This window comes from Dromiciops gliroides, chromosome 1 (genome assembly GCF_019393635.1).
Source record: "Dromiciops gliroides isolate mDroGli1 chromosome 1, mDroGli1.pri, whole genome shotgun sequence".
NCBI classification, from domain to species: domain Eukaryota; kingdom Metazoa; phylum Chordata; class Mammalia; order Microbiotheria; family Microbiotheriidae; genus Dromiciops; species Dromiciops gliroides.
This window is the reverse complement of record NC_057861.1, coordinates 680,305,237-680,329,752: the sequence shown is the minus strand read 5'-3', so window position 1 is coordinate 680,329,752 and position 24,516 is coordinate 680,305,237. Positions and strand designations below refer to the sequence as shown.

General features: G+C 38.8%; 1 protein-coding gene across 4 annotated transcripts in view; it reads right to left on the bottom strand.

Moving 5' to 3' along the window:
• CCM2 (CCM2 scaffold protein) overlaps positions 1–24,516 on the bottom strand; it is a 134,768-nt gene that overhangs the window by 16,221 nt on the left and 94,031 nt on the right. For all 4 annotated transcript variants that reach the window (XM_043986678.1, XM_043986662.1, XM_043986685.1 and 1 more), the window contains exons 3-6: positions 21,667–21,750; positions 20,045–20,228; positions 6,404–6,540; positions 4,461–4,596 (exon numbers count right to left, since the gene is read on the bottom strand). In XM_043986678.1, the coding sequence (XP_043842613.1) occupies positions 4,461–4,596; positions 6,404–6,540; positions 20,045–20,228; positions 21,667–21,750 (541 nt within the window). The remainder of the gene's footprint in view (positions 1–4,460; positions 4,597–6,403; positions 6,541–20,044; positions 20,229–21,666; positions 21,751–24,516) is intronic.

The following is a 24,516-nucleotide window of genomic DNA, read 5'->3' as shown; positions in this document are numbered from 1 at the left end:
TTGCAAATTGTTCTCCAGAATAGTTGGACCCATTCACAACTCCACCAACAATGCATTAGCTACACTCCCAATCTTATAAATCACTCTTCTTCATATACTTCTTACTGTTCCTCATGCCTGGCACTTTATTTCCTACCTTCCATGCCTAGAATGTGCTCCCTCCTTACTTCTACCTCTTGGAATCTCTAGTTTCCCTTAACACTTAGCTCAAGTGCCACTTTCTACAAGAAGTCTTTGCTAAGTGCTCCACAGCTTCCAGTGCCCTCCCTTTCAAAATCACTTTCCATCTATTTCAAATGTATTTTTATGTGAATATGTTATCCCACGTGATAAAACATAAGCTGCTTGAGGGCAGGGGCTATTTCACTCTTGTATTTATATCCTCTGCACGTCATCCAATGTTTGGGACACAAACACTTATTAATGATTGAGACAGGATTCACATCCATCAACAAAGGAATGTAGTTTAGTGCCAATTGAAAATGATAAACCCTCCGACCTCAGACACTTGACACTTACTAGCTGTGTGACCCTAGGCAAGTCACTTAACCCTCATTGCCCTGCCAAAAAAATAAATATATAAATAATGTAAAAAAAACAAAAACAAAAAAACACAGACCTAACAGGATAAGTTAAAAAAAAATACTGGCTATGGAAATTGATTGTCACTTTCTTTAATGAAAAAAAAATCTATTGAGTTAAAACATGATGAAAGAGAAATAACTACAGCTCCCATCACTAAGCAGTTAATGGATACAAGTATAATGTAGAACTAGAACTGAATAAAGCTCTTCTTGAAAGTTTAAGAAAACCAACCAACCAACCAAACAAACAAACAAACAAAAAAAGATAAACCCTAAATGCTGATCAGAGAAATCCAGAGAAGTAAAAGAACATTATAGATAGTAATACTCAGATCAAACTTTAAGGAGGAGCTCTCTCTTGTTTGGAGCCTTTAAGGAAGTGTCAGAGAAGGTCGGTAAAGGGATGTACGTTATGGGCATGAAAACCAGCATGAACAATGTGTGTGGGAACATAAGTGGATACAGGGAAAACGCTAAAATTTGGACAAAGGGAAGAAACTCGCTAAAAATAACCTATCAGGAATTTCAGTGTTTAAAGAACAAAAACTGAATCACAATTTAGAATATGTAAGTACTAAGTCCCCTTGCTAATAAGTTGGTTACCGTTGATAGGAAAATGGTAAAACGAAAAAAACAAAACTCCAGTTCTTTATAGAGTCCTGGCATTTGCAGAAGGAAATAGGTCAGAAATCTTGGGCTTCCTAGAAGAAATTTCAAAAGGGTTCCTTGTTTTTAGTTAACTCAACAAAAGATAGGGGAGGATATCCTTCTTGCTCTTGCTCCAACTCTACATTTCCTTCTATATTTTCTCCTCTAGATGAAAGTCCTATAAGTAATTAATCCAATAGATTAGACAGACCCAGAAGCAAATGACCCCAATACCACAGTATTTGATAAACTCAAGAAAACTTACTATGGTACTATTCAGTAAGAACTGAAGGGAAAAATGGAAGTTGGCATGGTAAAAGATAAGTTTAGATCGGTATCTACTACCATATGACATAACAAGTTCTAAATATTTAAGTGATCTGATTATAAAACATCACATCATAAAAAGTAAATTGGGGAGATCTGATAACCAAATCATTAAACACAAAAAACAAGACACCCAACTTTCATTGTATAAAAATAAATTTTTTTTTTGGGGGGGCAACCAGGGTTAAGTGACTTGCCCAGGGTCACACAGCTAGTAAGTGTCAAGTGTCTGAGGTCGAATTTGAACTCAGGTCCTCCTGACTCCAGGGCTGGTGCTTTATCCACTGCGCCACCTAGCTGCCCTGGCAAAGATGACTCTTGATGGAGTTGAGAGTCCAAACATTCTGGAAAACAATTTAGTATTATGCAGGAAAACTCACTAAACTGTTCACAACTTTTGACCCAGTGATCTCCTTCCTTGGTGGCATCCCTAATGAGTTCAAGGATATAAAAGTCCCATGTATAATGAAATATTCCACCTAGAACTTTTTGTGATAGCAAAATAGTAGATAGGAAGTGAATGCCTACCAACTGAGTTGAAGTTATACTTCATTTTTATCACCCAGTCCAGTACCTTGATACAGACATCTACTGGCAAGGTTAAGAGTGTGAGACAAATAATGAACACCTCAAGAAAGGAGGGAGCATGATCTGAGGGCTAGTAGATAACATAGTGAGAAGATTTAGATGAAATATTTTTGGCATATAAATGTATTTCCCTCCCTAACAACCTTGTATTTATTGTGTGGTGTTTTGAGTGTGTGTGTATAAGAAAATTCCCAATTCCCAATATATTAATACAGATATAGATATTTAAAACGCAAGAGTAGGGATTGTTTCATTCTTTGTGTACAAATACAAATCCCCAGCTCCTGGCACAGTGCATGGTACACAGCTTTTTAATTAAAAATGTTTGTTATTTATTGGTTTTTCAAAGCTTTAGTGCTGACTTTTCCTTCTTCGTAACAAAGAAAAACAATAATGCATTTTAAACAAACTTAGTAATGTCTCGTAATCTTTAAATTGGTAATAAATGAGCAGACCTAAGTTTCTGTGCTGTCTATCTTGGTCTTTTAGTACACATTGTAAGCAGTGGCTATGTCTATAGGTATATGAATTTGTATTCTTTTTTTTGGTGAGGCAAATTGGGGTTAAGTGACTTGCCCAGGGTCACACAGCTAGTAAGTGTCAAGTGTCTGAGGCCGGATTTGAACTCGGGTCCTCCTGACTCCAGGGCCGGTGCTCTATCCACTGCACCACCTAGCTGCACCTCGAATTTGTATTCTTAAAGTGCTTTGATAAGGACCCCAAACATGAGGGCTACTGTGAACTGGATTTGTTTTAAAAATGAAAATAACCCAAACCAAACAGCCATGATTTATAGAGAAATTTAAGGTTAACAAAGCACTTTAATATCTCCTTTGATTCTCAACAAAAGCAAAGTAAGGTAGATGCTATTATTATCACCTTTTTTTCCCAGTTGAGAGATTAAATGTTTTGGCCAGTCACATGTAGCTAGTAATTTTCTGAGACAGGATTTGAACTCAGTTTTTCCTGACTCCATAAATACCTATGCTCATATAATTAAAGAAAAACCTTTCTGATCGTCCCAAAGAAAAGTACTGCAGGTGGTCCAAAATTTTCATAATTTCACTTGAGTCACTTCCCCAGTAGATTAAGTCATCAAAGAATATGGAAGCTGAAAGTTTTCAAAAGAATTATAAACCACCTGTGACCATATGAAAAAAATGCTCTGCTTTCATCAAATTTGCAAAAATGACTATACAATCATTCTGGAAACCAATGACAGCTGGGTGGCACAGTGGGTGGAGCACTGGGATTGGAGTCCAAATCCAGTCTCAGACACTTTCTAACTGTGAGACCCTGGGCCAGTCACTTTTCAGTCCTTTATCTGCAAAATGGGGATTTTATAGATAACAACAATCTACTTCCCAGGGTTATAGTGAATATAAAGTGAAATAATAAATTGTTTCTTCCTTCCTTCCTCCCCCCACCTCTCTTTTTCTGTCTATATCTATATAAATGTCCTTTTATCTCCATTTCTCTCTGTCTCTCAGTCTCCCAAACTCCCCTCTCCCCCAAGTAAGAAAGGAGGGCTGCCCAGACGTCCTGTAATCTTTTTGTCCCTGGTAGGCAAATCCTCCTTGCTTGACATCCCAAACCTCTGGAAGCAACATTCAAAACAATAATACCACAGTTGCTGGAATGGAGGTGATAATCAACTTCCTGCTGGGCTTCACAAACCCTGTCTCTCTCCAGGTAAGACTTCTATTATTGTTTCCTGATATTAGAATATAAGCTTTTCGGGGCAGCTAGGTGGCGTAGTAGATAGAGCACCAGCCCTGGAGTCAGGAGTACCTGAGTTCAAATCCGGCCTCAGACACTTATCACTTACTAGCTGTGTGACCCTGGGCAAGTCACTTAACCCCAATTGCCTCACTAAAAAAATAAAAAAATAAATAAAAATAAAAAGAATATAAACTTTTCAAGAGGAAGAACTGTAAAACTCTTGTATCTGCATCTCCACTGCCTAGCACATATTAGGTGCTTAATAAGTACTATTCCTTCATTCATCTCAAGTTTTTGCCTTTACTAGATAAAACCCAACAAACAGTCTGAGAGTGTTCTCCCTAAGAATGCTGATAAAATGGTCCTGCTTCTCTTCTGCTGGTGTTTTCTATTAACCAAACCAGAGACCAATGATAGAGGGTTAACCTAGTTAAGTGCTAAGACAGGTGGTTTCTTTATGAGGGTCTGAATGGAAAAAGGCTCATTTAGAACAGTAAAGTCCCAGCCACAATGAAAACTGCTTAAGGATCCACCCAGCCTGCGAAGACTCCAACAGGCCACCAGATTTTTCCTCCTAATTCGGCTACCTACCACTGTGCAGGGACAGTTGGCGGGTGGGTGTAGAGGCCCCATCAAATATCGCTCGATCTAAGAAGTCTATGGTGGACTCTGTGTAAACAATCTGGAAGACTTGGCTGAGCAGGGAGCAGAGTTCTTCTGCAGCCACCTGGAAACAGGGCAGTGACAGTTACTTCAGTTGGCTTCTTTCCCAAACTGCCCCCCTTTCTAAACCTTATATGGTGTGACACCACATGCCAACAATGTGGGGGGTGATGTCTGCTTTGCTTACAGGATAAAATACCAGACACTAAGTCTTTGATTCTATCATGGCCTTGGCTCAACAACCCCAGGACTTCTCCCCAGATGCCTTCAGCCCACACGAACCACCCTACAATGGCAAAGCAGAGTACGCACACAAAGGAGGAAAAAAGTATAGAAGAAAAGCAATGTTGCCCCAAATGGATTTTATGCAGAGATTGACTGGGTAATCAACATTCAAGGCCTTCTCTGGTCTGGCCCTAACATAACCTTCCACTACCCTCTCTCTCTTCCAGCCAAAACATATATGCTTATTATCCTCTGAACACATCTTACTTACCTTACTTTCACACTTTTTGTTCCTGAATCCCTGTATGCCCTCCCTCTCCTCTAAATCCTGCCCATCACTTACAGTGCTGCAACTCCTCTGTTGCCTCCTGGATGAAGTCTTCCCTAAGGGGGCACTATGCTCACACTGATTCTCATCTAAACAACAATTCTATGATTAATCTATTTTGTCGCAGTTCGTCTACTAGTGTCTTAAACTGTTTGAATCTTTTATTGCCATTTCATACTTTCCACACATTTTTACGTCTCATCGAATCTACTAGACTGCTAACTTCTTAGGCTGAAGATAGTGCTTTATACTTCTTTGTGTTTTCCACAGTGCTGATTTGATTTTATTATTCATCAGAAACCCTAGCTTTTAGTTGCTTTGTTAGATTATTCAGGCTTTGGCTACCAGGAGAGGTCACTGTGAGTAAAAGCCAGTCACACTTCACCTTAGACTTAAATGAACTCCCCCCTGCATCATGGAGGTCAAATTCTGAGTCACAAGTTTAAAGTAAGGGGTTGGTTTGGTGAAGAACTATCCTCTCCTCAAAACAACAACAACCCTGATGGTCAACTACTCACCATATCACTTTTTTTTTAATTTAATTTTTAAAAAATTAATTAATTATAACCATTTTATTGATATAGTAATTTTGACATTTGTAAAGTACCTTACTATTCTCTCATTTGTTCTTTGCAACAACCCAGTTTCAGAGAGAGAGAAAGAGTCATTATTTTCCTCCTCCCTTTTCGCGCCTCTTCCTCATCCTCTCTCACTCTTTCATGGATGCAGAAATAGAAGAATGGAGTGTTTTAGTGACTTGCTTATGGTCAGCTAGTTGTGGGGACCAGAATTTAGATTTCTAGACTTCCAGCCTTTTCCAACTATATCATGGGGAAGAGAAGGAAAAAGGGGGTGAGAAAAATAAAAACATTAAAAAAAAAAGAATGCATACAAGTCACAAGGGGGCAAAATGAATTGAGGTTTTCAGAAAACTTAGTGATACAGCATTTCCCTTATCCCAGGGCCTACCAGGCAAGTCACTGTCTAAACACAGACCTTCCTGAATAAAGCTCCTTCTCCCAAGAAAAGCCATGATTTTACGTAGTGTTCCCTTTTAGTGGCATTAGTGAAAACTACAGTCTGAAGGGAAAGTGGGATGTGATCAGCTGACCATCTGGAGATGGCAGCTTGGACCTCTAGTCCACAGCATATAAGAGAAGCATAAAAGAGAACAGTCAAGTGCCTGGAGAATTAGAAAACTAAACATGAGGCCATGTATACACTACTCTATCAAGCTGTGACAGACTTTCCTAATGATGAGTTGTCCATGCCACAGGGGAAAGAGACCGAGGGAGCTTCTAGTTCCCTCCCATCTTACTTTGTTCTCTGTAGCCAGGATGACCAAGCAGCACGCTTCAACGGGTACCACTCCACTTTCAGACAGGGAGCCTGAGGTGAGGGTTTTGGAGCCTTCTGCACACAGGCTCTGGCTGGGGGAGATTCCAGGGTCCTGAGCTGAGAACACACAAATAATCCATGATTAATTAAACCAAAACGGGGAGGAAGAAGACATAAGTACTATCCCTAACAAGGAAGAGTAGGCTGGAACTCCTATAATGGGAACTAGGTTCTGAGGCCTTGGGATCAATGATTGGAAAACCAATACAAAATTCGTCTGCCTTCAAGAGGTTAAATTCTAGTGGGCAGATACCACATATTCATGGAACAAATAAGTGAGCACATAATATATACAAAATAAAGACAAGGAGATGGGAGAGTACTAACAATAGAGGGAATCAATAAACACTTCTTGAAGGAGGTAAACTAAGTTCTTAAGGGAGCTAGAAATTTCATGGGGTGGAGGAGAGGAGAGACAGCATTCCCAGCATGGAGATTGTATTAAGGAGGATAAAGAAGCAGACAAGGTTGTATACGGCGAGGAGGGGAACTTGTCATCCACCTGGAAAGAAAGCCTGGAGAAGTGGTGTCAAACTCAAATAGAAATGGGGTGGGAGTGGGGCACTGAACCAACTGTACATAAGGATCCCACAAGGTTCAGACTGACTTAGAACTAACAATATATTAACATGATCCATGTTCTAACATATTTTTAATTATTTTGTTAAATATTTCCCAGTTACATTTTAATCTGGTTTGAGCTACAAGCACAGGCAGGCTTCGTGTCTAACACCTTTGGAGCAGAGCTAGATTGTGAAGAAGTTTATATGACAGGAATTTGCATTTTATTCTGCAGGCAGTAGGGAGATCAGTGAAGATTCCTGAAAGGGGGAGTTATTTCTCCTCTACAGAATGGAGACAATAATAGTAACTACCTCATAGGGTTTTTGAGATGCTCAAATGAGCTATCTGTAAAGTGCTCTGCCAACTTTAAAATGTTATATAATTATCAGTAGTTATCACTACTGGTGATTAGTGGAAACAGGGGAGCAACTGAGTTAAATTCAACATTTATTATGTGCCCACTGTTCAAGGAACTATGCTGGATGCTACAGACACAAAGGCAAAAATGAAATTGTCCTTGCCCTTGAGGAGTTTACATTTTAGCAGAAACAAGAACAATGATGCAGTCAACCTGAACCAAGAGCAGGAACTAGAAAAGAGTTTATTACTCTCTTGGAAAAAAAAGTTTATTACTCTCTTGGAAGCTTAGGTAGAACCAGCAGCAGAAGCAGAGATGGAAGTAGGAAGCTGGGTCATCTCCCCACCCCCCCGCCCCCACTCTGTCCCCTACCCCACCTTAAAAACAAACAAACAAACAAACCATCAAAAATCAAAATCAAGTTTGCCAACCTGGAAGAAAAGGTAGAAGAAGCAAGGAAAGGGAATTGTTACTCTGGATCTGATTCTCACTGACAAGAAGGATCTTGGTGCTAAACTGATAATGCTGGAAACCTGGGAGGCAAACTCTTTCTCCACCTTAGAAGGGCTGATAAGAAAGAGAAGAAAGCAAGGGATACATCTGACAGGTACCCTGGATTCTGGGAGAACAAATTTCAAAGAATTCAGAACATAGACAGATAAGGTCCTATGGACTAAAGCTCTACACAAGAAGTTAGTTCAGAAGAGATAGAAAGCTCTCAAGAATGAAACTCTGAAGACACTAAAAGAATTATTCCAGATGACAAAGAAAAGGAGGAGCTAAAGAGACCAATTACAAAGACAGAGGATGGAAGCAAGAGCAGGTTGTAGAGGGCAGCTAGGTGGCACAGTGGATAAAGCACCAGCCCTGGATTCAGGAGGACCTGAGTTCAAATCCAGTCTTAGACACTTGATACTTACCAGCTGTGTGACCCTGGGCAAGTCACTTAACCCTCATTGCTCCACCAAAAGGAAAAAAAGAAAAAAAGAGAAGGTCGTAGAGAACCTATACCAAACTGTGGCACAATCCTGTAAGATGTGTGGGAGGAATGCTGAAGCTCAGCATGAACTGAGGCTGTTCAGAAATGCTACGGACAACAAAACAAAGGATTTTTAAAAACCCATATTGGGTAAAAGAAGAGACTTAAAGAAGGGTCTTGAGCATGGGATGAATCATGTAATAACAAAGTTTTTTTAAAGGTAAAAGTACCTAACTGTTATTTTATAAAAGGATGGAACATAAATGGCCAATAAGGTGTCTGACCCTAAGAGAAAGGAAGGGAGCATCTAACTGCCTCTAATGATTACACAGTAAGGGGCCCAGACAAACTTCACTCCACGGTACTCAGAGTCTGGCACCATCAGTGACCTCTGAAAGAACCCACAGACAGATACTGCAGGACTGGAAAAGAGCAAATGTTTTCTTAATTTTCAAGAAAGAGAATCTGCAAAATAAGCACCAATAACTTGACTTAGATTCCTGCAAAATTTTTTTTTTTTTTTTTTAGTGAGGCAACTGGGGTTAAGTGACTTGCCCAGGGTCACACAGCTAGTAAGTGTCAAGTGTCTGAGGCCGGATTTGAACCCAGGTACTCCTGACTCCAGGGCTGGTGCTCTATCCACTGTGTCACCTAGCTGCCCCCCTGCAAAATTCTAAAAAGCAAGGGACAATAAGTGGACAATTAGAAATAGAAGAGGGAATAAGAAAAAGTCAGCCTGCAACAAGTTCCTTAAGGGCAAATCATGTCAGAATAACATCATTTCCCTTCTGATAGTGTTATTACACTACAAGATGAGGGGAACGTCATAGAAAAAGTTTAATAATTTGACAAAGTTTCACAAGTTGGGTCAGAGATGAATACATGTGGTGTAGACAAAGTTCCAATTAAATAGATTTGGAAATGGGTAAATGGCAGGCAAGGTGGTAAAGTGGATAGAGTGCTGGGTCTGAAGTCTTTTGAACTCAAATCTGGCCTGAGACACTTACTAGTTGTGTGATCCTGGGCAAGACCCTTAACTGTTTGCCTCAGTTTCTTCATCTGTAAAAATGAGTTGAGGTCATGAAGAGTCAGACATGACTAAAACAACTGAAAAACAAGAAGACCCAAAGAGCACTCACTAATCATTTGCTATCAATTTGTAAGGAGATCTTCAATGGAGTACTCAAGGGATCTGTGTTCAGTCCTGTGTTGTTTAATATTGTTATCCATCACTTGGATATGGGCACAGATGGCACACTTATCAAATATTCAGAAAGAACAAATCTAGTAGGGACAGTTCACATATTGGATGATAGAGGCAGGATGCAAAAGTATCTCAAAAGGATTTAACACTGGGTCAAATCTAATAAGATGAAATTTAATAAGGATATAGGATATAGAATTTTACATCTTGGTTCAAAAAGTGGATATAAGGTGGATATCCCATGGACAATATGAGGCTAGAATCTTAGGATTTTAGTGGATTGCAAAGTCACTACAAGTCAACAGTGTGACATGGCAGCCAAAAAAAGCTAATGTGATCTTGGGCAACATTAAAAGAACCCTGAATTTCAGATTTCAGAAGGGGTGGTCACACTGTACGCAGTCCTGGTTGCATGACATCTGGAGCAACGTGTTTACTTCTGGGCGCCACATTTTAGGAAGGACACTGATGAAAGAGGAGAAGAGTGTCTAGGTGAGAAAAATGCGGAGAGGGAAGGGCTTCAATATCATGCTGCCTGAGGAAGAATGCTTTGAGGAACTGGGGCTGTTTATCCTGGACAAGAAAAGGTTTAGAGGGACACAAGAGCTGGCTTCGAGTAAATGAAGGACGGTCATCTGGAAGGACTCGACTTGCAGTGTTTGGCCTCAGAGGTTCACCTAAGAACAAGAGGTCAACACTTTAGAGGTAGATTTTGGATGGATGTAAAAAAATCTTTCCCATATTTCATGTTATCCCAAAGTGGAACGAGCTGTTTCTCATGCATTATAGAGTTCCTAGCAAAGGCTGGACGCTTCCTTATGGAGATTCTCTGTTCAGATCCTAGTTGGTCTAGACGATCTCTGAGGCCCTTTCCAGTTCGGAGATTCTGCTCTTTCAGTCTCTCACTGGATCATCATCTCTCTATGTCCCAGGCCTTCTCCTCTTTCTACTCTGCTTTCACACCTGGTAACCTCATCAGCTCTCAAGGGTTTAATGATCATCTCCATGCAGAGACGTCAGAGAGATAGCATGGGGCAGTGGATACAGAGCTGGTTTCAGAGCCAGGAAAATCTGGATTAAAGTCCTACCTCTGACACATTCTGGGCAAGTCATTTAACCTTCCTCAATGCCCTTGGCAACTCTCTAAGATGACAAGTTACAGAGAAGTTGCAGACCAGCATGGGGAAGAGGCACCTTCCTCAATCAGGAGTACTCCACGCCAGTTAAACCAGAAGCCCAGTGGACAACCCTAGCAGGACTCCCAGACTCAGATATATCTGGCCTGTTTGCTGAATTCCACATGTTCAACTACCTACTGGACATTTTGAACTGGATGTCCTGTCATCCTCTAAAATAGTCCAAACAGAACTCATGACTTTTTTCCAGACCCTCCTCCCTCCAGAACTTCCTGAGGTTGAGGTTACTACTGTCCTAGTCACTATATTTGCAATCAGTGTTCTCCATGCCTGAGATACACTCCCTCCTCATTACCTCTTAGAATACCTGGCTTCTGGGGGCAGCTAGGTGGCATAGTGGATAAAGCACCGGCCCCGGATTCAGGAGTACCTGAGTTCAAATCGGGCCTCAGACACTTGACACTTACTAGCTGTGTGACCCTGGGCAAGTCACTTAACCCCATTGCCCCGCCCCCCCCCAAATACCTGACTTCTTTTAAGACTCAGCTCAAGAGCAATAAGGGAGTTAAACAACTGATCAGAAGGAGAACACAGGGGTCTCTTTGTTGGTACTGGGGGCAGGACTCTGTTGCTTTGCTCATAAAGCACTAGCACACCAGAGCTTGCAGCCACAGTGGACTAGGCACCATCATCACAGTTTTGCAGCAGAGTATAGGCCAGGAGAGTAGTAAACACACCTTTCCTTAGATCATACCACCTTGGAAGAACTGAAAACTTACAGGTCCCTAGAACTATCTCTGAAAACAGCTGCACAAAAACCCTGAAGCTTGGAACAGTGCATCCTCCACCCTGGAAGCAGAGCCCTACTTTAACAAAGAATTAACAGTCAAGAAATAGGCTGGGGAAAATGAGCAAACAACAGAAAAAAAATTCTGACCACAGAAAGTTACTATGGTGACAAGGAAGATCAACACACATTCAGAAGAAGATAGCAAAGTCATAGCTCCTACATCCAAAGCCTCCAAGAAGAATATGAATTGGTTTCAGGCCATGGAAAGGCTCAAAAAGAACTATGAAAACCAAGTAAGAGAGGCAGAAGACAAATTAGGAAGAAAAATGAGTGTGATGCAAGAAAATCATGAAAAGAGTCAACAGCTTGGTAAAGGAGACACAAAAAAACCTCAAGAAAATAACACTAAAAACCAGAGTAGGCTAAAATGGTAAAAGTGGTACAAAAAGCCAATGAGGACAAGAATGCATCAAAAAGCAGAATTGGCCAAAGTAAAAAGAGGAACAAATATTAACTCCTTAAAAAGTAGAATTGGGGGCAGCTAGGTGGCACAGTGGATAAAGCAATGGCCCTGGATTCAGGAGTACCTGAGTTCAAATCCAGCCTCAGACACTTGACACTCACTAGCTGTATGACCCTGGGCAAGTCACTTAACCCTCATTGCCCAGCAAAATAAAAAAAAAGAAAGAAAAAAAAAAGAAAAAGTAGAATTGGCCAAGTGGGAAAGGAGGTACAAAAGCTCACCAAAGAAAATAATTCTTTAAAAATTAGAACTGAGCTAATGGAAGCTAATGACTTTATGAGAAGTCAAGAAACAATAAAACAAAACCAAAAGAATGAAAAAATAGAAGAAAAGGTGAAATGTCTCATTGGAAAAACAACTGATCTGGGAAATACACCCAGCAGAGATAATCTGAAAATTAATGGACTGCCGTATGAAAGCCATAATCAAAAAAAGAACCTAGACACGCTCTTTCAAGAAGTCATCAGGAAAACTGCTCTGACATTCTACAATCAGAGGGTAAAACAAAAAATTGAAAGAAGCTGCCACTTTCCTCCTGAAAGAAATCTCAAAATGAAAGCTCTCAAGAATATTATAGCTAAATTCCAGAGCTCCCATGTCAAGGAGAAAACATTACAAGCAATCAGAAAGAAATAATTCAAGTCTCTTGGAGCTCCAGTCAGGATAGCAAAATATTTAGCATCTTCTACATTAAAGGATCAGAGGACTAAAGCATGCTACTTTTCACTTTCTTTCATTTTTTTTTCTTTTAATCAAGTTTTCTTGTACAAAATGACAAATATGGTAATGTTTTACATAACCATACATGTATAGTCTATATAAGATTGTTTGTCACCTCAGAGAGTGGGAAGGGGAGGGAGGGAAAGAGATAAAAATTGGAACCCCAAACTATAAATAAAAATGTTTATTATTTAAAAATAAATTTAAAAAAAAGGATCAGAGGACTTGGAATATGATATTCTGGAGGGTAAAGGAGCTAGGATTATAACAAAGAATATAACCTAGTGAGCAAAACTGAGTATAATCCTTCAGTGGGAAAAATGGACATTCAATGAAATAGAGGACTTTTAGGCATTCTTGATGAAAAGACCAGGGCTGAAAAGAAAATCTGACTTTCAAATACAAGACTCGAGCATAAAAAGGTAAACAGAAAAAGAGAAATCATAAAGGACTTAATAAGGTTAAACTGTTTACATTTCTACATGGGAAAAGAACTTTCTCATTATTAGGGCAGTTAGAAGGAGTATATATAGACAGAGAGCAGTTGAATGTAAAGGGATGATATTTTTAAATAAAATTAAGGGGTGAGAAAGGAATGCACTGAGAGAAAAGGAAAGGGAAAGCTAGAACAGGGCAAGTTATATCACATAAAAGAGGCAAGAAAAAGCTTTTACAGTGGAGGGGAAGATAGGGAGGTATAGGAAGGGAGTGAATGAACCTTACTCTCATCAGAATTGGCTCAAATAGGGAATAACATACACCCTCAATTGGATATAGAAATCTACCTTGCTCTGTTGGAAATAAGTATGGGAAGGGGATAGGGGTCGTGATAGAAGGGAGGAAAGATTGGGGGAGGTGATAGAAACAAAACACTTTTGAGAAGGGTCAGAGTGAAAGGAGAGAGAGAATAGAATAAACAGCGGGAAATAGGATGGAGAGAAATACAGTTAGCAATCATACTGTGAAAAAAAAATTGTTTTTTTTGTTTTTAGTGAGGCAATTGGGGTTAAGTGACTTGCCCAAGGTCACACAGCTAGTAAGTGTCAAGTGTCTGAGGCCTGGTTCGAACTCAGGTACTCCTGAATCCAGGGCCGGTGCTTTATCCACTGCGCCACCTAGCTGCCCCGAACTCAGATACTCTTGACTCCAGGGCTGGTGCTCTATCCACTGCGCCAACTAGCTGCTCCGAAAAAATTTTTGAAGTAAGTTTCTCTGAAAAAAAAAAAAAGCCTCATTTCTCAAACATGTAGAGAACTGAGTCAAATTTATATAAATAAAGAGCCATTACCCAAATGATAAATAATAAAAAAATATGAACAGTTTTCAGATGAATTAATCAAAGCTATAAATAGCCATATGAAAAAATGCTCTAAATCATTACTGATTGGAGAAATGCAAACTAAAATAATTTTGAGGTACTACTTCATACCTTTTATATTGGCTAAAAGGACAGAAAGGGAAAATGAGAAATGTTGGAGAGAATGTGGGAAAAAAATAAGACACTAATTAATGTACTGTTGGTGGAGTTGTGAACATTGAATCCATTTACAACCATTCTGTAGAGCAATTTGGAACTATGCTCCAAGGGCTATAAAACTATGCATACTCTTTGACCTAGCAATACCAAACACTAGGTCTGTATCCAAAAAGATTTTTTTTTTAAAAAAGGAAAAGGTTAAAAAAATATTTATAGCAGCTCTCTTTTGGTGGCAAAGATTAGGAAATTGAGGGGATGCCTATCAATTGGGGAATGGTTGAACAAATTGTGGTATGTGATTGTGATGGAATACTGTTATGCTATAAAAAATGATCACCAGGATGCTCTCAGAAAAACCTGGAAAGACTTACATATGCTGATGCAAAATGAAATGTACTATGAACAAAGTAAGAACAATATTGTAAAGTGATCAGCTCAGCAATACAATGATTCAAGACAACAATGAGGGACTTATCATGAAAAATGCTGTCCATCCCCCAGAGAAAGAACTGATGGTATCTGAATACAGATTGAAGCATACTTTTTTTTTTTAACTTTATTTTTCTTGAGGATTTTTTTTTGGGGGGGAGGGAATCTATGTTTTCTTTTACAACATGACTAATATGAAAATGTTTTATATTACTACACATGTATAACTTAGATCAAATTGCTTACCTTCTCAATGAGAAGGTTGGAGTGGGAGGAGAGAATAAAAAAGAATGTTAAAAATTGTTTTTACATGTAACTGGGGGAAAAAATAAAATAAAATACTAAAGAAAAAAAGACTCACCTTGAGGTCCACCTTCTACATGAAACTTTTCCTGGTTTTCTTAGGGCTTGTGCCTCACCCTCCTCAAGGTTACCTTGAATCTCCTTTGTATATATCTACATATATGAATGCTATCTCCATGAGAGGGCAAGTCTTTGGAGGGCAGAGGCTGTTCTGTGTACCTAGAGCACCTAGAATTCACCTAGCACAGAGCAGGCATTTAATATTCTTGCTGATTGATGGATCAGGTTCTGCAGGTTCCAATGTAGAGACTCTGTTGTAGTTCTGCTGGCCTCATAAATCCTCATGCCTTAATAAAATAGCTTTTGTAGAATTCAAGAATGTGCTTCTAGCAATAACTTACAACAAGAAGGGAGAAAGCGCCTATTTTTTTTTTCTGTTTTTTGTCATTTATTGATTACCAAAAAAAGCATTTGCTTGGCTAAAGTAAAACACAACTTTAAAGTTTCTTGGCCAAAAAGCTGCCTCTCATACACACAAGATCATTTGAGTTTCCTTGATTAAAAAAAAAAAAAGCAATTGTTTTGTTCAATATTCCTCTTTCTTTCTTTCTTTCTTTTTTTTTGCGGGGCAATGGGGGTTAAATGACTTGCCCAGGGTCACACAGCTAGTAAGTGTCAAGTGTCTGAGGCTGGATTTGAACTCAGGTCCTCCTGAATCTAGAGTCAGTGCTTTATCCATTGCGCCACCTAGTTGCCCCCCAATACTCCTCTTTGAATGTTATGTGAGGCATATATTTTATGCATTTTAAAATGGTTAGTGACTTTTTTTTCCAATTATGTAAAACATTACCATATTAGTCATTTTGTAAAAGAAAACTTGAATAGAAGAAAAAATAAAAGTGAAAAATAGCCTGCTTCAGTCTGTGTTCAATCAATATCAGTTCTTTCTTTGGAGGTGGATAGTATATGCTTTGTCATTAGTCCTCTGGGATTTGTCTTGGATCATTGTATTGCTAAGAATAGTTATGTCATCCACAGTTATTCATCAAACAATATTGCTGTCTCTGTGCAAATGTTACCTTGGTTCTGTTCACTTCACTATACATCAGTTCATACGAGTCTTTCCAGGCCTTTCTGAAATCATCCTGCTTGTCATTTCTTATAGAACAATAATATTCCATCACCATCATATACCATAGCTTGCTTAGCCATTCCCCAATTGATGGGCATTCCTTTAGTTTCCAATTCTTAGCCACCACAAAAAGAGCTGCTATATTTTTGGACAAATAGGTCTTTTTCTTTTTTTTGGAATGTCTTTGGGATATAAACCTAGTAGAGGTATTGCTGGATCAAAGGGTATGCACAGTTCTATAGCCCTTTGGCAATAGTTCCAAATTGCTCTCCAGAATGATTGGATCTTTTCACAACTCCACCAACAGTGGATTAGTGTCCCACTTCCCCTTCTAACTTCCAATATTTTCCTTTTTTGTTATATTTGTCACTCTAATATGTGTGAGGTGATACCTCAAAGTTGTTTTAATTTGCATTTCTCTGATCAATAGTGATCTAGAGCATTTTTTATATGATTATATATAGATAGCTTTGATTTCTTTTTCTGAAAACTGCTGTTCATATCTTTTGAGCATTTATCAGTTGGGGAATGAGTTGTATTTTTATAAATGACTCAGTTCTCTACATTTGAGAAATGAGGCCTTTATCAGAGTTACTTATTGCAAAAATTCTTTCCCAGTTTCTGCTTCCCTTATAATCTTGGTTACATTAGTTTTGTTTGTACAAAACCTTTTTAATTTTATACAATCAATTATCTATTTTAATTTTGTTTTACTCTCTATATCTTCTTTGATTCTAAATTCTTCCTCTGACCATAAACCTAACAAATAAACAATTCCATGCTTTTAATTTGCTTATGGTATTTCCCTTTATTTGTAAATCATGTACCCATTTTGACCTTATTTTAGTATACAGTTCCATACCTAATTTCTGCCATATTGCTTTCTAGCTGTCCCAGCAGTTTTTGTCAAATAATGAGTTTTTGTCCCAAAAGTTTGGATCTTTGGGTTTATCATATACTAGATTACTATAGTCATTTATTATAGTGTCATTTCTACCTATTCTATTCCACTGATCCATCTCTCTATTTCTTAGTCAGTAACAGATCGTTTTGATAATGACTACTTTATAAATACAGTCTGAGATCTGGTACTGCTAGACCTTCTTCTTTCATATTTTTTTCATTGATTCCCTTGATAGCCTTGAGCTTTTGTTTTTCTAGATGAATTTTGTTATTATTTTTTCTAGATCTATAAAATATTTTTTGACAGTTTAATTGTTATAACATTAAATAAATTAACTTAGTGACTTTTATTATATTGGCTCAGCCTTACCCATGAGCAATTAATATTTTTCCAATTGTTTGGATCAGACTTTATTTGCCTGAAAAGTGTTTTGTAGTTCTGGTCGTATAATTCCTGGGTTTGTCTCGACAGGTAGATTCCCAAGTATTTAAACTGTCCAGTTATTCTCTTTTATTTATTTATTTATTTGCAGGGCAATGGGGGTTAAGTTACTTGCCCAGGATCACACAGCTAGCAAGTATCAAGTGTCTGAGGCTGGATTTGAACTCAGGTCCTCTGAATCCAAGGCCAGTGCTTTATCCACTGCACCACCTAGCTGCCCCCTGTCCAGTTATCTCAAATGGAATTTCTCTTTCTATCTGTTGTTGCTGTACTTTGTTGGTAATATATAGAAATGCTGATGATTTATGTGGGTTTATTTTTTTATCCTGCAACTTTGCTAAAGTTGTTAATAATTTCAAGTAGTTTTTTCGTTGATTTTCTAGAATTTTCTAAGTATAACATCAAATCATCTGCAGAGGGTGATAGTTTTGTTTCCTCATTACCTATTCTAATTCCTTTAATGCCTTTTTCTTCTCTTATTGCTATAGCTGACATTTCTAGTATAATATTAAATAATAGAGGTGATAATGGGCATCCTTGCTTCACCCCTGATTGTATTAGGAAAGCTTTTGCTTATCCCCATTAGAGATAATGCTCATTGATGGTTTTAGATAAATATCACTTATTTTAAGGTAAGCTCCATTTATTCCTATAGTGTTTTTAATAGCAATGGGCACTATATTTTGTCAAAGGCCTTTTCAGCATCTATTGAGATAATCATATGATTTCTTTTGGTTTTGTTATTGATATGGCCAATTATGCCTATAGTTTTCCTAATACTGAACCAGCCCTGCATTCCTAGTAAAAATCTCACCTGGTAATTGTGTGTGATCCTTGTGATGTATTGCTGTAATCTTTTTGCTAGTATTTTATTTAAAATTTTTTGCATCAATATTCATTAGGAACATTGGTCTGTAATTTTCTTTCTCTATTTTGTCTCTTCCTGGTTTGGTTATCAGCACCATATCTGTCTTATAAATGGAATTTGGTAGGGACTCCTTCACTTATTTTCTCAAATGATTTATACAGTATTGGAATTAATTGTTCTTTAAATGTTTGTTAGAATTCACATGTGAATCCATATGGTCCTGGGGATTTTTTCTTAGAAAGCCTCTATTCTTGAGGCCATAGTAAACAATGATGCTGCTTTGTCATTTACATGTAATTGTAGAGTATAATAAATAGTAAGGTGCAGATTAGACAAAACTAATGAAGGAGCTTCAAACTGATCAAAACCTCCACCTTTTGTTGCTACTTGTTCATCTGATATTATCTAATGAGGACCTATACCTCACTTTTGCTTTGTTTCTTGCCACCTTTGTTTTTTAGGCAATTTCCACTGATAACATGTATGGCCAGGATTTTATCATCTGGCAATCTGTTTTAAGATGTGATCTCCAAGAATATATGGTGTTTAAAAATGTGAGTGCCTCTATTGAAAGAGGGATAATAAGGAAATTCCCTTACTGTTCAATGAAAAAAGCATTCCCTGTGTTCTAGTCTTGCAGAATAGGATAGAATGAGGGGGGAGCTTTTGGGGCAAGTTAATGAAGGAGAAAGTGGGCCATCCTCCATTGTAGAAGACCTGATACACAAAGGCCAAGCACAAAAAGTGCATCTGATACCTGGAACAGAAAGGCCAAATCACAGGACTATAATTTCTAATGGCTTACTCCATAAACCATCTCAACTTTATCCTTGTGGTTTAAGACTACAACAGCCTTCACCATAGCTAGATCACTACTTCAGGCTCAATTATCCTCCTATGACCATATAAGCTAGTGATCTTATAGCTCAAATAGTATGTCATAAGGTGACTCATTGTAACAAAGGCCTATGTGTCCCAAATGCACAGTAAATCTCAAGTCTTAAAGAAAATAACTCAGTGACAGAACTGTATGTTACCCTAAATCTATAAGATGATCTTCCTTCTGCAGTGCACACTGGCATTGTTATGGCCTAACAAGTTCAAACTCACCTTCTAAAGCCACTCTGCTATTAACCCTCTGGAAGGAAATAGGCTTCAGGGGCAATTTCAAGAGGTCTCTAGAAGCAGGGTCTAGTTACTTCCAGCAACATCAATTTAGAACTTTGGATGTACAAAATTTCACATAAACTTCGATTAACTATTATTTAATAAAGCTTCTTTCATCTTTAATTCTAACTGTACTCCAAACCATGGCTGGAGTCTGCAGAAGGCAGATAGCATAGGTGTAGTGCCTAAGTGAGGACATTTGCTATGCTCTAAGGACAGGATAAGATTAGTCAGTGTCCTATACAGATGAACAAGGATACTATCTTGTAGCAGTCTAATAAACCCTCAGAACAGGGGCATGAAAGCTGTGGGTATAGGTTTTTGTTGTTGTTGTTGTTTTTTAGTGAGGCAGTTGGGGTTAAGTGACTTGCCCAGGGTCACACAGCTAGTAAGTGTTAAGTGTCTGAGGCCGGATCTGAATTCAGGTACTCCTGACTCCAGGGCCGGTGCTCTATCCACTGCGCCACCTAGCTGCCCCTTGTGGATATAGTTTTAACTTTTGTTAAGTGTTAAGGTTTCCTATGCACATGAGAGAATAAACCATTTCCACCTGGTTCTGAAAGTACCTGTTTTCAGCACCACTAGGTGCGACGAGTCATCCCGGATGTAGGAAACTGCTGCAATGTCATGGATGGGAACCCTGAGTATGATGTCTTCTCCATCTCTCCACACCAGCTTTATGTTGTAGGCAGAGAGACTGATCACAGCGTCATGTTCCTGGGTCAAGTGCCCAGGGAGCTGATGAGCCCTCTGAAAGAAAACGACGGGCTATCAGAATACGGAGGTGCTTCTGGCTCAGGTATAGGCCAAAAAGTCTGAACCTCTTCTCCAAGGAAGAGGCGACACTATAAATTCACGTGACTCCATCTTTTTAAGCAAACATGTGAGAACTTTTACATTCAAATGAGTTTCATTCTTTTCAAATTATTCCCCCTAGGGAAGCAATACCTTAAATCTAACAATACTGCCCTTTGTCAAAATTTTTTTTCACTTCTTTTTGAACTTATTACCTTCAGAGTTTGTGGCTATTTGCTTTTAATAATATTAAAGGATGGAATATCATCTGTTAAAGGTAGATTTGAGTTTTTGAAACAGAAAAGTAATTTGGGACCAAGTCTAGTGAATAAGAGGATAACAGTGATAGACAGTTATTGTTCTCAAACTGCTTATGGCTTTTTTACCTGGATCTCTTCCCTGAACTTGTAACAGTCCATTCTTTATAATAGTTATTTATACATCTTTGTCATCCTTCCATTAGATCGAGGCCTTTGACAATAGGCTTTGCAATGTATCTCTCTTTGTACCATCAGTTTCTAGCAGTGTCTCACACATGGCAGACACTAGAATGGTTGGACTGTTAAACCATCATATGACTACAAAGAAAAGGGACTAATTTTCTTGTGAGCTTACTAAACTAGCACTGAGAGCAATGAGTAATGGCAGCATCTATGGTATGGGTGTTGCCTCCCAAGAGGCATATTTTGGAGGATAATACTCATTTGGGTAAAAAAAGTTCTAGTGTGTTTGTGGGTTTCTTTTCTTATAGTCAGATCAGGCATAACATATCTGGTATAATGAGGATGACATAAAAGCTACTGAGGAGTTCTTCTCAATGCATTATGCTGGGGGTGAGGGGAAGGACACCAAGAATGTCGCAGATGGCTAACCCATTTCCTTAGGTCTAAAATGCCCTTAAGGAAAAGGACCTAGTTATAGTAGGCATAAGTCACTAGCTACATACACTTTGAACTTCTGCTCTAAGATGAAATAAAAAGCTGAGTGATGACCATTCCTATTGTGGCTAGTGGCCATCAAGGGACCATTCTCACCCCAAGCCCTCTTCTGCCTAAGGTAGGAAGGAAGAGGTAGTGAAGTACAGCAATTAAAAAAAGGTGGGGGGGGGGAAGGAAAGAAGGAGAAAGTTTGTTTAGCTCTTGGAGGGTTATTCTATTTGGTGACATAAATTATGAGCTTTGGCTTCATTGCATATCTTCAACCTGACCATAGTTAACTAAATATATCCATTGTACAAAATATACCTAAATCTTTTAAAATCTCTTCTGAAGATCAAAGTTTCCATTTTAGCAATTAATGATGGCTTATTCTCAATGATTCTAAATCAGGTTATCCATCCTCCTCATTCGGGGAGAATCAAAGGACTTTAGGATTAGAGTAAGATGGTGCTTACCTTCGCATTATCTATGAAATGCAGAATTTCAGTCCGACTGGAGGGATTCAGGTATCCTGGGATTGATGTTAATTGGCCTAAATACTGAAACAGAAAAAGTAACTTCTTTTACTCCATACTATATTAAGAACACATATAAAGAGTCTCCTACAAGTAACTAAAAACAGAGCTTCTTAATGGCAAAAAAGTACAATTTAGTAGCAAAACCACACAATAGCAGAATTTGGTAATGGACAAAAGGGGGAAGGAGAATTTTCTTTCCTTCGATGAATTAACAAAGCATTCATGGGGCAGCTAGGTGGCGCAGTGCATAGAGCACCGACCCTGGAGTCAGGAGGACCTGAGTTCAAATCCGGCCTCAGACACTTAACACTTACTAGCTGTGTGACCCTAGGCAAGTCACTTAACCCCAATTGCCTCACTAAAACAACAACAACAACAAAAACCAAAGCATTCACTCCCACTCCTGGGAATGGTGACACCTTAATGCACCTACCAAAATTCTGGATGAACAGTGACCTCACATTCCAAACTACATCTCAATATGCAATGACATCAAATGCTAGGACAACATATCTCTCAAAACTCCATAAGTTTAACACAATTTGTTTTATTGTGGGTTTCTTTAAAAAGATAAACAAAGATAGCCTTCCTCTAATCAAGCCCCTAAGTCATTATAAGAGAACCAGATAGGTGGTACAGTGGACAGAGAACTAAACGTGGAATATGAAAAACCTGAATTGAAATCTGACCCTAGACACCAGCTATGTGACTGTGAGCAAGTCACTTAAATTCTACCTACCCCAGTTTCTTCATCTGTAAAATAGGCTTAATAAATATCATCTATTTTCCAGGATTTTTGTGAGGCTCAAATGAGATATCTGTAAAGTGCTTGGCATAGTAGGTAATTAATACATGCTTGTTCCCTTCCCTCCTGATAATTAAAGTATAATAATGAAGGTCTATCCAACATAAGCCTGGTAAACTACCAATGGCAGACAGCAATTTTAATGTAATGGCTATTAAGCACTTATTTGGCATGTATCAAGGAATTCACTGTTTTTTTATTAGACTTAATGGATTTCAAGTTCAAAAACAGAACTTAGTAATTACTACCAGATTCTAGACTACCATGCTTTCTTGTACAAAAGAAGATTCCCTGTGGCCAGCACCCATCAATCTTCCATTAACAATTTTTATTATATGTGCTCTATACCTAACATTCAAGTGTGATGCAATGTTTCAATTCTAAATCTGTACAATATGACACTATTTATATAGATATTGGTCCAGAATGACCTTGGCCAGGAAGCTGCCTACATTTACATAGCCCTTTAAAGTTTGAAAAGCACTTTATTCACATTTTGTTTGCTGACCAGGGTAGGAGCGAAGGGGTATATTTTGAAAGTTGACACTCTCAATTTGCTTTATTTTTTTCTTGATGACACTGAAGATAGTGACATTGTCTTAAGATCTACATAGTGAAGAAAAGTCCATTCAAAAACCAAAGTTAAAAAAACCAAACAAACCCAAGCCGAAGTAGAGGCTCACACCTCCTGCCCTCAAACATGCTGGCAGTTACGACAAGTGTCAAGTTCTAGCGGTTTGCTCTTCAAGGTTCTCACAGCTATTTTGCCCCAAAGACTACAGCAGTGACCTTATTGTCTCAGAATCGTTTTATTCACTTCGACAAACATGTATTAAGTGCTTACTATGGGCAAAGCTCTGTGTGGGTTCTGGGCATGCCACAGCACAGAAGCAATAGCCCAAGAGTATCAATCTCCTGGGGAATATGAGACATCTTTGTGATCTTGGGGAGGTGGCTTCCTCTCTTCAGGGCACCACTTTCCATTGTCTCTAATATGAGGAGGGTGGACTAGGTGATGGCTCAGGTCCTTTTCAGCTCTAAATCTTCTCACCCCACATATGCTCTTAATCAATCAATCAATCAATTAATTAATTAATTTTCTTTTTGTGGGGCAATGGGGGTTAAGTGACTTGCCCAGGGTCACACAGCTAGTAAGTGTCAAGTGTCTGAGGCCGGATTTGAACTCAGATCCTCCTGACTGCAGGGCCGGTGCTTTATCCACTGTGCCACCTAGCTGCCCCCCCCACATATGCTTTTAAGGATATAGAAGATGGGCAAGTCATTTAACTCTCATTGCCAAGCCCCCCCCCCCCCAAGGATACAGAAGATAATTTGAGGCAAAGTAGTAACAGTGAGGTAGGGAAGACTTCCCAGAGAAACAGGGACCAGAGATAAGCCTTGAAGGAAATCAAAGTTCTGATAGGCAGGAATGAAGAGGGAATAAGGTTCTAAACATGTGAAGGGGACTAATGTGACAAAAGGTTGGGAAGGTTAGATTGTGGGGGGCTTGAAATGCCTTCTGTAACTTCAGTCAGTTTAACCACCACTATGCCTATTCTCTTTGATTCATTCACAGCATCCTAGAATAGGGAGGTGATGGTCCCACACAGTACTCTGCCCTCATCAGACTTCATCTCAAAGACTGTATTTCATTTTGGGTACCACAATTTTAAAAAGACATTGATAAAATGAAGAATGTCCAAGACGGTGAAAAGCTTAGAGCTCATGACGTACACACATGAAGACCAGGTGAAGGAACTGCCTGCATTTAGTCTAGAGAAAAGTACAAGTGTGTGAATATGCAAGACTCTGTGGGAGAGAATGAAGACTTATTTTGTTTGGCCTCAGAGGGACCAATAAGAGCAATGGGTGGAAGATGCAAAAAGGCAAATTTAGCACCACCAAAGGAGTGAGTGGAGAGCTTCCAGAGGTGCCGTGTGCAAGTGGTGCTAGAGAGAGTCATTGGGTTCAACTATGACCCC